This window comes from Mirounga angustirostris, unplaced genomic scaffold (genome assembly GCF_029215605.1).
Source record: "Mirounga angustirostris isolate CCGP_5_RB_7025 unplaced genomic scaffold, mMirAng1.0.hap1 SCAF_16, whole genome shotgun sequence".
Classification (NCBI taxonomy): domain Eukaryota; kingdom Metazoa; phylum Chordata; class Mammalia; order Carnivora; family Phocidae; genus Mirounga; species Mirounga angustirostris.
In genome coordinates, this window is record NW_026991724.1 from 44,176,349 (window position 1) to 44,189,668 (window position 13,320).

General features: G+C 34.5%; 1 protein-coding gene across 4 annotated transcripts in view; it reads left to right on the plus strand.

Annotated features, from left to right (window-relative positions):
• Positions 1 to 13,320, plus strand: part of ZNF461 (zinc finger protein 461) — a 117,289-nt gene that overhangs the window by 78,967 nt on the left and 25,002 nt on the right. For 3 of the 4 annotated variants that reach the window (XM_064581368.1, XM_064581370.1, XM_064581369.1), the window contains 3 exons: positions 479 to 569; positions 11,769 to 11,895; positions 12,741 to 12,836. In XM_064581368.1, the coding sequence (XP_064437438.1) occupies positions 561 to 569; positions 11,769 to 11,895; positions 12,741 to 12,836 (232 nt within the window). In that variant the 5' untranslated portion in view covers positions 479 to 560. The remainder of the gene's footprint in view (positions 1 to 478; positions 570 to 11,768; positions 11,896 to 12,740; positions 12,837 to 13,320) is intronic. The other variant, XM_064581371.1, reaches the window with a different exon arrangement.

The following is a 13,320-nucleotide window of genomic DNA, read 5'->3' on the forward strand; positions in this document are numbered from 1 at the left end:
CTGGCTTGGAAATTTTTGTTTTGTTTATTTCTTCTTTTTCTTCTGTGTTCCATCAGTCTCTATTTTTAAAATTCCTGTGAGTCATGCATTAGGGCTTTTGGGTTGTTTTCTATTTCTCTAATCTTTTTGTAATGTCCATTTCCTTTTCTTTTTCCTCTTAATTCACTGAAGATCTTGTCCGGATAGGTCTGAACAGGTTGGTTGTGTTCATTTTATCATAGGGTTGGGACACTGGTCCCAGTCGTTCTGGGACCTGGGCCCAGTCTTTCTTGACTCCATTCTACTATACCTGGCTTCCCTTCTTGTTTTGAGTAAGGTTGGGATTTGTCCAATTTCCCTCTAATCTTTCATGTATGTGTGTATGGAGATTGGGCATAGGAGACGTGCAAGGGGAAGAAAAATGTCATTCTGAATTAGCAAGTTGGTAGCTAAGAAGCAAAATCATCTCATGTCTTTTTTTTAAACCCCTCTCATCCAGCAATATTTTCTTTGGACTGTGAGTTTCTTCTAAAGTGGAACTAAGAAGAGGACTAATACATTGAATTCTAAAAAAAAAAACCATGGCCCATGTAAGTTGATTTTTTTGTTCCTAATGTCCTTTTTTTTCTATAGTCCTATGAATATTTGCATTCTTTATCCTGATATTGTTGCCTGATTGAATATCATACAATAACTTACTAGTGAGTAAGTGTTAGTTTCAAAACTTCAGGGTCTTCCTCCTCTCCTTTCTAACCAGTGTTCTTATAATCATTCAATAAATAATTTTTCATTTCTCATATGCTCAGACTTCTGCCAGGAGAAGGAGAGAACAGAAATAGTATTCTTTTGAAAAGGGAAATACTGATGTTTCTCTTGTCAGAACTTTGGTTTGATGAGGTGATTTAACAAATATTACTTCTAGGTAACTACAAATAAATCAGTGGGGGAAAAAAATCGGACACATACAAATCATCCCTTGTGAAACTTAACTTGTAGTGACAGAGACAAAAAATAAATTTGTATAATACCAGACTTAAGATTTAAGACCCACAGATATATATGCACGTATATATATAAACAAATGAACAAAACAATTACAAGATAAAACTAAGAGCAAAAAATAAATATATGTACTATTAATAAATATATATGAATTTTAACTCAGAAAAAGGCTTTTAGGTTGAGTCTCAAAGAAAAACTCAACTCTCTGTATTTAGGAGACTCTGAGACACTTACGTGACTTAGAAAGTTTAATGAAAGGATGGATAAATTATAACAAACAAATGGAAACTAAAAACACCAAAATTCATGACATATCATACCACTAAACATGGCAAAGAAGGACACTATATAATTCTAAGGTATACATTTCAAAATGAAGATAACATAGTTATAAATACACATGTATCAAATATCACATTTCCGTGAGCAGATAGGAAAGCAGATAGAAGAAGAAAGCAGTAGAGGACACTAACTAATCCTTTCAGTCAAAGTCAGGCCAAGTGGACAAATTTAGTAAGGACGAAACACTCTATCAAATCTCCCTAATTGATGTATATTCAGTTCTGTATCCTAGTAATAATAATTATACATTCTTTTCAAGTGTTCATAGATCATTCAGGAAAAATAACAAAATATTAGGCTACAATTAAGTCCAAGTAAGTACAAATGATAAACCATATCCTCTGAACACAATGAAATACAGCAAGGATTTAATAACAAAATCAGAAAAATAAAGTTACTCTTACCAACAATTTGTAAAATCTGTCTCAATAATTGCTCCTGGATCAAAGAAGAAATATAATCTAAAAGTAAAGACTTTCTGGGGCACCTGGGTGGCTCAGTTGGTTAAGCGACTGCCTTCGGCTCAGGTTATGATCCTGGAGTCCTGGGATCGAGTCCTGCATCAGGCTCCCTGCTCGGCAGGGAGTCTGCTTCTCCCTCTGACCCTAACCCCTCTCATGTGCTCTCTCTCTCAGTCTCTCCCTCTCAAATAAATAAATAAAATCTTTTAAAAAAATAAATAAATAAATAAAATAAAAGTAAAGACTTTCTGGTACTCTGTGATAGCACTATATTTTGGAACCCATGGGATTTTGTTAAAGTAAGACTCTAAGGGCAGAGTTACAGTTTTAATGCTTCTAACAAAAATAATGAAAATACATAAGTTGAAAGGAAGTAGAAGGAAATATGGAAGGAATTTATAAAGATAAAAATTATATGTGTTAGAAAACAGGAAAAACTTATCATTAATAAGATAAGACAAATCTCAAATTAGGAAAGAGAAAGTGCAATATAAAAATTTAAAAAGGGGAAAATCCACAGAAACAAAGGAATCAAAAGAATCTTGAAAAAATACTTTATTGGATTATTTGCAAATATATTTTATTTATCCACATATATACCATTTTTAATTGCTCTTGCTTCTTGAGATCTGAATTTCTGTTTGGTATCATTTCTTTTTAGCTTGAAGAACTTCCTTCAGCATTTCCCATGGTTTGTCTCTTTTGATGATAAATACTCTCAGCTTTCTTAACATAAAAATGTCTTTATTTCACCTTAATTTATAAAATAAGTCAGGAAATAAATCTTCTTCTATTTTCTGGAAGAATTTATTGAATTGTAGTATTTCTTCCTTAATTGTCTGATAGAATTCAACAACATAGGGATCTGTGGTAAGCACAATAATCACCCCCAGATATGTCTACTTGCTTATCCTGGAACCTGTGAATATGGTACCTTATGTGGCAAAAGGGAATTTGCAGATGTTATTAAATTAATGATTTTGAGATAGGGAGGTTATTTTTATTATCTGAAGAATCAGGATCAGAGGGAGATGTGAGAATGTAATGTGTATACTCCTGTTAGAGAACTGCAATGTTACTGGCTTTGAAGATGGAGGAAGGGGGCCATGACCCATGTAAGTGGCCTCTAGAAGCTAGTCAAGGCAAGGAAAAGGCAAGGAAATAGACTCTTTCCTAAAGCCACCAGAAAGGTACAGAGCCCTGCTGACACCTGGATTTAGTCTAGTGAAACCCTTGTTGGACTTCTAACATACAGAACTGTAAGATAATAAATTTGTTGTTTTAAGGTACTATATTTGTTACAGCAGTAATAGAAAGTGAATATACCATCTGAATTTGGAGTTTTTTTCATGGGGAGACTTTAATTTCTTTAATTAATATAGGGTTTGGGGGGCTTATTTTTTCTTTTCTTTTTTTAAAGATTTTATTCGAGAGAGGGAGAGAGTGTGAGCACAAGCGGGGGGAGGAGCAGAGGGAGAAGCAGACTCCCTGCTGAGCAGGGAGCCTGATGCGGGGCTTGATCCCAGGACCCTGGGACCATGACCTGGGCCGGCCAAAAGCAGACGCTCAACCTACTGAGCCACCCAGGCACCCTGGTTTTATTTCTTCTTGAATCAGTTTAGTAATTTGTGTCTTTCAAGAAATTTATTTATTTCCATTTAGATGTCAAATTTATTAGCATAAAGTTGTTTATAATATTCCCTTATTATCCTTTTAATGCCTGTCAGATCTATAGTAATGCTTCCCCCTTAATTCCTGATGTTAATAATTTGTCTTTTTTTCTTCATCAGTATACTAGCAATTTATCAGTTTTATTGATCTTTTCAAAGGCTAGCTTTTAGTTTTACTGATTTTTCTCTCCAGTTTGCCCTTTCTCTGATTGCTACTTTCGATTACTGATTTTATTCTTTCCTTTTTTCTGCATAATTTTCTCTTCCTTTTGAGTTCAAAATTCCCTTTTTTCTTTTACCCATGGGCTACTTAGAAGAGTGTTCTTTAACATATAAATTTTGGGGGACTTTTTCAGATCTTTCTGAGAATTCATATTTAATTTATTTAGTTCATAATTTAATTCTGTTGTGGTCAGAGAACATACTCTGTAACATCAGTCCTTTTGAATTTATTGGGACTTGTTTTATGGCCCAAAATGTGGACTATCTTTTTCAATGTGCATTTGAAAAAAAAAAAAAAAAAGCAGTGTTATACTATTGTTGGATAGAGTGTTTATCCCCTAGGTCAAGTGTTTTGTGATAGTACTCAACTCTTCTCTATCTTTTCTGATTTTTTTTGTCACTTGGTCTATCAGTTACTGAAAGAGGACTTTTGAAACCTATAAATACAGCTGTTGATTTGTCTGTTACAATTCTGTCAGTTTTGCTTTATGTTTTGAAATTCTGTTAGTAGGTGCATGCATATTTAGGATTACTATGTCCTTTTTTTTTTTTTAAGTTTATTTATTTTTAAGTGATCTCTACACCCAGTGTGGGGCTTGAACTCACAACCCTGAGATCAAGAGTTGCATGCTCTTCTGACTGAGCCCAGGTGGCCCAAGATTCCTATATCCTCTTGATGAATTGACGCCTTTATTATGAAATGTTCCTTTGGTAATATTCTTTTTCCTGCGTTCTATGTATTAATATAACTGCTTCAGCTTTCTTTTATTGTTATTTCATGGCATATCTTTCTCTAGCCTTTTATTTTAACTTAAGTGTATCTCATATAACAGCATATAGTTTGGTCTTACTTTTTTATCCAGTCTGATAATCACTGCCTTTTAGTGTCTAGACCAGGGGCTAGCAATCTGTGGTATGCTGACCAAATCCAGCCCACAGCCTCAAGCTAAGAATGATTTTGCGTTTCTGAAGGGTTATAAATAAAGAAGAATATGTGATAGGGACCATATGTGACTCATAGAGCCTAAAATATTTACTATCTGAGCCTTTTCAGAAAAAGTTTGCTGACTTCTCCACGGACTGTTTAAAGTGAATGTAATTTGGGCGCCTGGGTGGCTCAGTTGGTTAAGCGACTGCCTTCGGCTCAGGTCATGATCCTGGAGTCCCTGGATCGAGTCCCGCATCGGGCTCCCTGCTCGGCGGGGAGCCTGCTTCTCCCTCTGACCCTCCCCCCTCTCATGTGCTCTCTGTCTCTCTCATTCTCTCTGTCTCAAATAAATAAATAAAATCTTTAGAAAAAAAAATAAAGTGAATGTAATTATTAGGTTTTAATCTATTATCTTGTCATCTAGTCTTACTTTTATCCCCTATTTTCCTGCCTTCTCTTGGACGAGTTTTATATTTGCTTAGTATTCCATGTATCTTCACTACTTTTTAGAATTCCATTTATCTCACTATAGGATTATTAGCTATACTATATTTTTACTGTTTTATTGTTTTAGGGGTTGTTCTAAGGTTTCCAGTATGCTTTTAAAAAGAGCTTATTACAGTCTTATAGTGATTATACAACTTCACAAATAATGCAAAAATCTTACAACTAGATACTTACATTTTCCCTTCACATCTTTTTATTCTATTGTTCTCATATATTTTATTTCTAAATGCATTAAAACCACAAAGCTTTCTCTTCTTTAGATGGTCAATTATATTTTAAAGAAATTATGAAATGAAAATGGTATCTTTTCTATTTACCCCCAAATTTATTATTTATAGTACTCTTCATTCCTCTATGGATAGAAGTTTTTACCTAGTATCAAATTTTTGTCCCCCTGAAGAGCTTGCTTTAACATTTTTTGTAGCACAGGTCTTTTGGTGAAGAATCCTCTCAGGTTTTGTTTCTTTCAAAAAACAATCCAAATAGAACCAAACCCACCAAAGCTTTATTTCCCTATCATTCTGAAAGATTTCAGTTGGATATAGAATTATAGGTTGACAGCTTTCTTTCAGCATTTTAAAGATACTGTTTTGTCATCTTGCCTCCATTGTTGTTAATGGGAATTAATCTTTGATTCCTATTGTTGTTCCCCTATGCATAATGTGTCTTTTGTAGGAAAAGGAGTCTGGTTGCTTTTAAGATTTTTTTTCCTTATCCTTGGTGTTCAGTAGGTTGATTATAAGTATGATCATAGGTATAGTATTCTTTGTTTGTTTTTTAAGTTTTATTTATTTAAGTAATCTCTACACCTAATGTGGGGTTTGAACTCACAACTCTGAGATCAAGAGTCCCACATTTTTCCAACTGAGCCAGCCAGGCGCCCCTAGCATTCTTTGTTTCATGTTACTTGGGATTCATTGAACTTCTTGAATCTATGGGTTGCTTTTTTTTTTTTTTTTTAAGATTTTATTTATTTATTTGAGAGAGAGAGAATGAGAGAGAGCACATGAGAGGGGGGAGGGGCAGAGGAGAAGCAGACTCCCTGCTGAGCAGGGAGCCCGATGCGGGACTCGATCCTGGGACTCCAGGATCATGACCTGAGCCGAAGGCAGTCGCTTAACCAACTGAGCCACCCAGGCGCCCTATGGGTTGCTTTTTTAAAAATGAAATTTGGAAAATATTTTGCCCATTGGTTCTAAGGATTTTTTTTGCCTTGTTTTTCTCTTTTGAATCTCCAGTTACATGTATGTTGGACTGCTGGTGTCTCATAGATCATTATGGCTCTTTTTTTTCCCCAGTCTTTTTTCAGTCTGGATCCTCAGTGGGGGATTCCTATTGAATTGTCCTGAAGTTTACTGATCTTTTCTTCTATTGTGTTTAATCTGCTGCAGATTCTTCCAGTGAATTTTTTATTTCTTGATTTTAGGATTTGCCTGTGGTTCTTTTTTAAAGTACCTAAATTTTTCAAATCTTTGTTTGCTAATCTGAACATCTGAATTATTTACTGGTGTTTCTATTAAGTGATTTTTCTCTTGAGTATGGGTCATATTTTCTTCTTCTTCTTTTTTTTTTTTTTTTGTATTTCTAGTAATCTTTTACTAGTAATCACTTCTAATAATTTTTTATTGTACACTCAACATTGTATATTATATATTGTTGACTCTGACTCTGGATCTTGTTAATCCCCTCTTAGAAGAGGTTAGCTCTACCAGATAATTCATATAATTATACATAATATAAAGCATGGTACTTAAAACATCATGGTACTGGTGTATAAATAGATCAAGGGAACAGAATAGAAAAATTTAGAAATACACCTGCATATGGTAACTGAATATCAGTAAAAGTGATATCTCAAAACAGCAAGCTAAAGATAGACTTTTTTTATTGAGATATAATTGGCATGTAACATTGTGTTAGTTTTGGGTGCACAACACTGGGTGGTTTGGTGTATGTATATGTTATAAAATGATCACCACAGTAAATCTAGTTAATATCCATTACCACACATAGTTACAAGTTTTTTTCTTGTGATGAAAACTTTTCAGATCTAGTCTTTTAGCAACTTTCAGATATACAGTATTAATGGCTATAGTCACCATACCTTTTGACCAGCTTCATCCATTTCACCCCCCCATCTCTGACAACCACCAATCTGTTCTCTGCATCTATGAGTTTGATTTTTGTTTTCTGTTTTTAGATTTCACATATAAGTGGCATTTGTTTTTCTCTGTCTGGCTTATTTCACCTATTATAATGCCATCAGGGTCCATCCAAGTTATTGGAAACGGTAGGATTTCCTTTTTTTTTTTTAAGATTTTATTTTTATTTATTAGAGAGCACAAGCAAGGGGCGGGGCAGAAGGAGAGGGAGAAGCGGACTCCCTGCTGAGTGGAGGGCTTGATCCCAGGATCCTGAGATCATGACCTGAGCTGAAGTCAGATGCTTAACTAACTGAACCACCCAAGCGCCACCCCCTCTTTTTTAAAGTAGGTTCTACACCAAATGTGGAGCCCAACACCGGGCTTGAACTTAGGACCCTGAGATCAAGACCTGAGCTGGGATCAAGAGTTGGACACTTAACCAACTGAGCCACCCAGGTGCCTCTCCTTTTTTTTTTTTTTTTTTAATGGCTGAATAATATTCTTGTCTATGTGTGTGTGTGTATCACATTTTCTGTATCTATTCATCCATTGGAGGACACTGGGATTTTTTTTCTACATGTTGCCTATTATAAATGATGCTGCAGTGGACATGGAGGTCCCAATAGCTTTCCAAGTAGATATTTTCATTTCTTTTGGGTAAATACCCAGAAATGGAATTGCTGGATCATATGATAATTCTATTTTTAATTTTTTTGAGGAATCTTCATATTGTTTTCTGTAGTAGGTTCACCAATTAACATTTCTCACCAATAGTACACAAGGGTTCCCCTTTCTCCACATCCTTGCCAGCACTTGATATGTCTTGTCTTTTTGATAATAGCCATTCTGAGTGTGAGGCAATATCTCATTATGGTTTTGATTTGCATTTCCCTGATGATCAGTGATTTTGAACATGTTTTCATGTACCTGTTGGCCATTTTTATGTCTTTTTTGGAGAAATGTCTACTCAGATCCTCTGCCCATTTTTAATTCAGATTATTTGGGGTTTTTTGCTATTGAGTTTTATGAGTTCTTTATATTTTGATTATTAAACCCTTATCAGATACATGATTTACAAAATTTTTCTCCATGTAGGTTGCCTTTTCATTTTGTTGATGATTTCCTTTGCTGTGCAGAAGATTTTTAGTTTGATGTAGTCCCATTTGTTTATTTTTGCTTTTGTTGCCTTTGCTGTTTTGGTATCAAATCCAAAAAGTCATTGCCAAGTACCTTTACCACCTATGATTTCCTCTAGAAGTTTTATACTTTTAGGTTTTATATTCAAGTCTTTAATCCATTTTGAGTTGATTTTTATGTATGGTATAAGATAGTGATACAGTCTACTTCTTTTTCATGTGGCTGTCCACTGTTCCCAACATCATTTATTGAAGAGACTCTCCTTTCCCCATTGTATATTCTTGGCTCCTTTGTCAAAAATTAATTGACCATATATGTGTGGGTTTCCTATTCTGTTTCACTGATCTATGTGTCTGTTTTTATGCCAATACCATACTGTTTTGATTACTATAGCTTTGTAATGTGGTTTGAAACAAGAACATGTGATGTCTCCAGTTTTGTTCCTTTTTCTCAAGATTGCTTTGGTATTTGAGGTCTTTGATGGTTTCATAGAAATTTTAGGATTATTTGTTGTATTTCTGTGAAAAATTCCATTGGGAATCGAAGGATTACATTGAATCTGTAGATTGCTTTGAGTAGTATGGACATTTTACCAATGTTAATTCTTCCATACGTTAAGCATGGGATATCTTTTCATTTACTTCTGTCTTTCTTTCATCAGCATCTTACAGTTTTCAGTATACAATTCTTTTACCTTCTTGGTTAAAGATAGACTAGGTAGCCATTTTGGAAAATAAAGCCCACTCTGTATTTCATCTACCATATAGAATAAACTCTAATTAAATTGAATGATTTAATTTTTAAAAATGCAATCATAATATTACTAGACTAAAACATGAGAGTATTCCTTCATAACTTTGATGTTTGGAAGGACTTTCTAACTAGGATTCAAAATTTTAGGAACTAAAAGAGAAAGTATTAACAAATTTGATTACATAAAAATAAAAAACTTCTACATGGCAAGAAACACTGGTAAGAAAAGTCAGAAGAGAAATGACAAAATGGGGAAAGTATTTACAATTCATATACAGGCACTGAACTTATCATCTAATTTGTAAAGACTAAGAAATTTAAAAAAGAGACCAATGGCCCAGTAGGAAAAGAGTCAAAGGACATCAACAGAAATTTCACAGAAAAAGAAATATAAAAGACCCCCAAAAAGAAAAATACTCAACTCATAATTCAAGAAATACCATTTAAAATTCTACTGACATATAATTTCTTTATCATATTAAATTGATAAAAACAAAATGTTTTGACAAAATACTTTGCTGCCTTGGCTGTGAGGAAATGGGTACTCTCATATATTGCTGGTGTCTGACAAAATGGTCCAGCTGCTATAGTGGGAAACTTGACAGCATCTACCAGAATTACAAATGCATTTTCCATTTGACCTAGCAATCTGATTTCTGAGACTTTCTGGTACAGATATACCTGTATGTATACAAAATGACATATTTACAGGAATATTCATTGCACTATTGTTTGTTAGAGCAAAAGATTGGAAACAACCAAGTATCCATCTAGAGATGTCTGGTTAAATAAACTATGATAAATGCAAAAAATGGACTATATGTACCTATAGAAAAATAAGGAAACCATTAACTTTAGAATTTAAAAATCAAGTATAGAACAGTGTATATATTATAGTATGTTACCTTCTGTGTAAAAGTGTAGAAAATAATATATATATTTGTATTTGCTTAAAAACATTGTAAAGATATCAAAGAAACTTACGAAATTGCTTATCTGTAAGGGGTTAGGAGGTGGGAGACAAAATGGAAAGGACAAGGTGGGCGTAAGACATCTGAATGTTTATTTAAGAAAGGGAAACAAAATATAAAAATAAAAACTCGTCATTAAGGTTGGTGATTTTCTCTAATCATATTCAGTTACATAGATACAGTGATAGAGTAGGAAGAGAGATTTATCTAGGATTCAGGCTTTGCTTATTAGCAAATATGAAAAGGAAGTTCACATCAGGCTCATTATGAAGTTGGATGATTAGCTGAATATAGACTTTAAGTTGGGTAGGAAGGGAGAAGAGGTATGAGTGTGGTGAGTGACAATGTAAAGGTGTCCAGAGAGAAAGACAGCTGATATTTTGGAGATGTTGAAGTTACTATTAATGATGATGTCTAGGATAGTGATACAAAGAGTGAACTAGAGTGGAAGACAAGCTCATTGGAGAGGAGGTGAGGAAATTGGGAGGCCAGGATGATAGATGGAATACTTAAATAGATATTTGAAATCACTGAGAATTAAGATAGGAGTAGTATTGGAGATGGTGGCACTGAGCCAGGAGCTAAAATTCCTGAGGGGGAAAAATCTGCATGTTAGCACATCACTGCAATAGGTAGAAATAATGCATGTATAGTCTGATGAAATGATGACATTAGATTTTAGAGACGGAGGGACAGTTGCTGGCACCAGCAATGAGGAGAAGAGAGGACAGAGTGAGATTGAGGAAAGAGTAAGATTGTAGGAGAAAAACCAGCCACCCAGTTGAGATGTCCTCACAGGAAATGGTGTTGTCAGGGGAAAATGGTTAATTGAATCACACATGGGAAATCTTTGAACTTTTCCACAATTTTGACTTTTCCAGATAGACATTATGGGAACTGGTGTAGGGTGTTCTCACTGGGTGGAGAGACATTTTTTATAATCCAGTTTCAGAAGTCACATAGTTATTTCTGCTATACTTTATAAGTTGAGTAAGTCACAACTGTTTTCCCAGGATCAGGTTCAAGGGCAGAGGACATAGACCTTATACCAGTGGTGTGGGGGCATGTCAAGGTTACACTGAAGAAGAGCATATGGGATGGGAGTTGTTGTTCTATCTATCCTTGGAAAATACAATCTGCACTGGATATTTACTAAAGAATTTGCATGAAAAGTAAAAATGGTTATGACATAATGGTCATAATGATGAAGAAAAATCTTCAAGTCCTTTTTCTCAAGTTGGAGGTTTTCATAAGACATTCTGGAAAGATTTTAAAAATTCCAACTATTTAACTTAGTTGGAAACCTCTACTTATTTTTTAAAATTTCTAGATGACTGATTTTCCATCCTATGCAAGAGGATGTGTCTGCAAAAATTGAATTTTTAAGAACATGGAAGCACTCTGCTTCATTTCCACTAAATTTCTTTTTGACCCATGTTACAAGCTTCCACCTTTGCCTATATACTCACTATACACTATATATATATATATATATATATATATATATATATATATATATATACACACACACACACACATATATATGTATATATACTGTCCTTTTCCTGCATGCTTTCTTTTAGCACCTCTTCTTCCTTTTGAAAAATATTTCTTATAATTTAAGAAAATAGTACTGTTATTTGTCATTTTAGGGGATGGTGATGTTCAAAGATGTGGCTATAGATGTCTCTCAGGAGGAATGGGAATGCCTGAACCCTACACAGAGGAATTTGTACAAAGATGTGATGTTGGAGAACTATAGCAATTTGGTTTCACTGGGTAAAGTTACCTGCCTCTAATAATTTAGAATCTGTTTCTTAGAATTTCTGCTTTCTTTACCATGAATTTTAGAGCTACCTTTCAAATAACTAGATGAATTTTTTTCTTTGCATAAAAATGTGCACACTTAGATGGGGGTGCGTCTTCATTTTCCCCATCCTTGACCCTTCCTCTGGTCCTTATAATCAGTGTTCTTCCTTGATGATTAAAGAACAGAATTGGAATTCTGTACCATTAAAGCTTATGCTTAATTATTTAATTATTTAATGTTAATAAATTAATTGTTAATTAGTTAATGGTCAAAGAAACCACTTAATCTTTTGTTTCATTTGCACTGTGCTAAACCTGCAGGTGCACTAGAGTAGGTTAAAACTAAACACATGGGGCCTGGGTGTAAAGCTCTTTAGCTTTCCCAGTTAATGTAGTGATGGACTGGATCAAGAAATATCACTTAACTATTTAGTGCTCAAATGAGCACTATTGCATTTCCTACAACAAATGTGCTCTCTTTTAAACACTTTGCACTTGGGAGTTACATTCTAAGAACTTTTCATTTAACATTGAAAAATATCTGAAATAAGCATACTTAAGAAGCTGTTTTTTCCACATAGCGAAGTAGAGATAGAAAGCTTATCTAATTTAAGTAGCATTTTATCACCTATTTATTTGCTTTGTTTTTTTATCTTGAGTTTACCTGAATATGAGTGTTTAATTTATTCTTTTTTTCAACTGTAGACTTTATCAAATACCATTTTGTGCTATAGTTTATTTTTTTTATCAATTCTGAACCATAGTATTTGGGTACTTTGATTTCCACTTCATCTCCATTTTTTTCTTATAACCAGGACTTTCTATATCTAAGCCGGCTGTGATCTCTTCATTAGAGCAAGGGAAGGAGCCCTGGATGGTTGTGAGGGAAGTGACAGGAGGACGGTGCCCAGGTAAGTGAGCAATGATCAGGAGGCAGGAAGCTATTTCAAGGAGTAGGCCCACTGGTCAGAATGTTGGGCTAGTAAGGTTATTTTAGACTAATTAGGGAAAACCTGATTTCAAAACTAATTATAACACTATGTAATCAGACTGTGGTACTGGCATAAAGACAGACATATAGATCAGTAGAATAGAATAGGGGCGCCTGAGTGACTTAGTAGCCTAAGTGTCTGACTCTTGATTTCAGCTCAGGTCATGATCTCAGGGTTGTGAGATCGAGCCCCACATTGGGCTCTGTGCTCAGCATGGCATCTGCTTGAGATTCTCTCTCTCTCCCCCTTCCCTCACTTGCACGCGCTCTCTAAATAATAAAATCTTTCAAAAATGGAATAGAATAAAAAGGCTGGAAATAAACCCTCACATATATGACCAAATGATTTTAGATAAAGGTGCCAAGACCATTCAATGGGGGAAAGGACTATCTTTAATGAATGG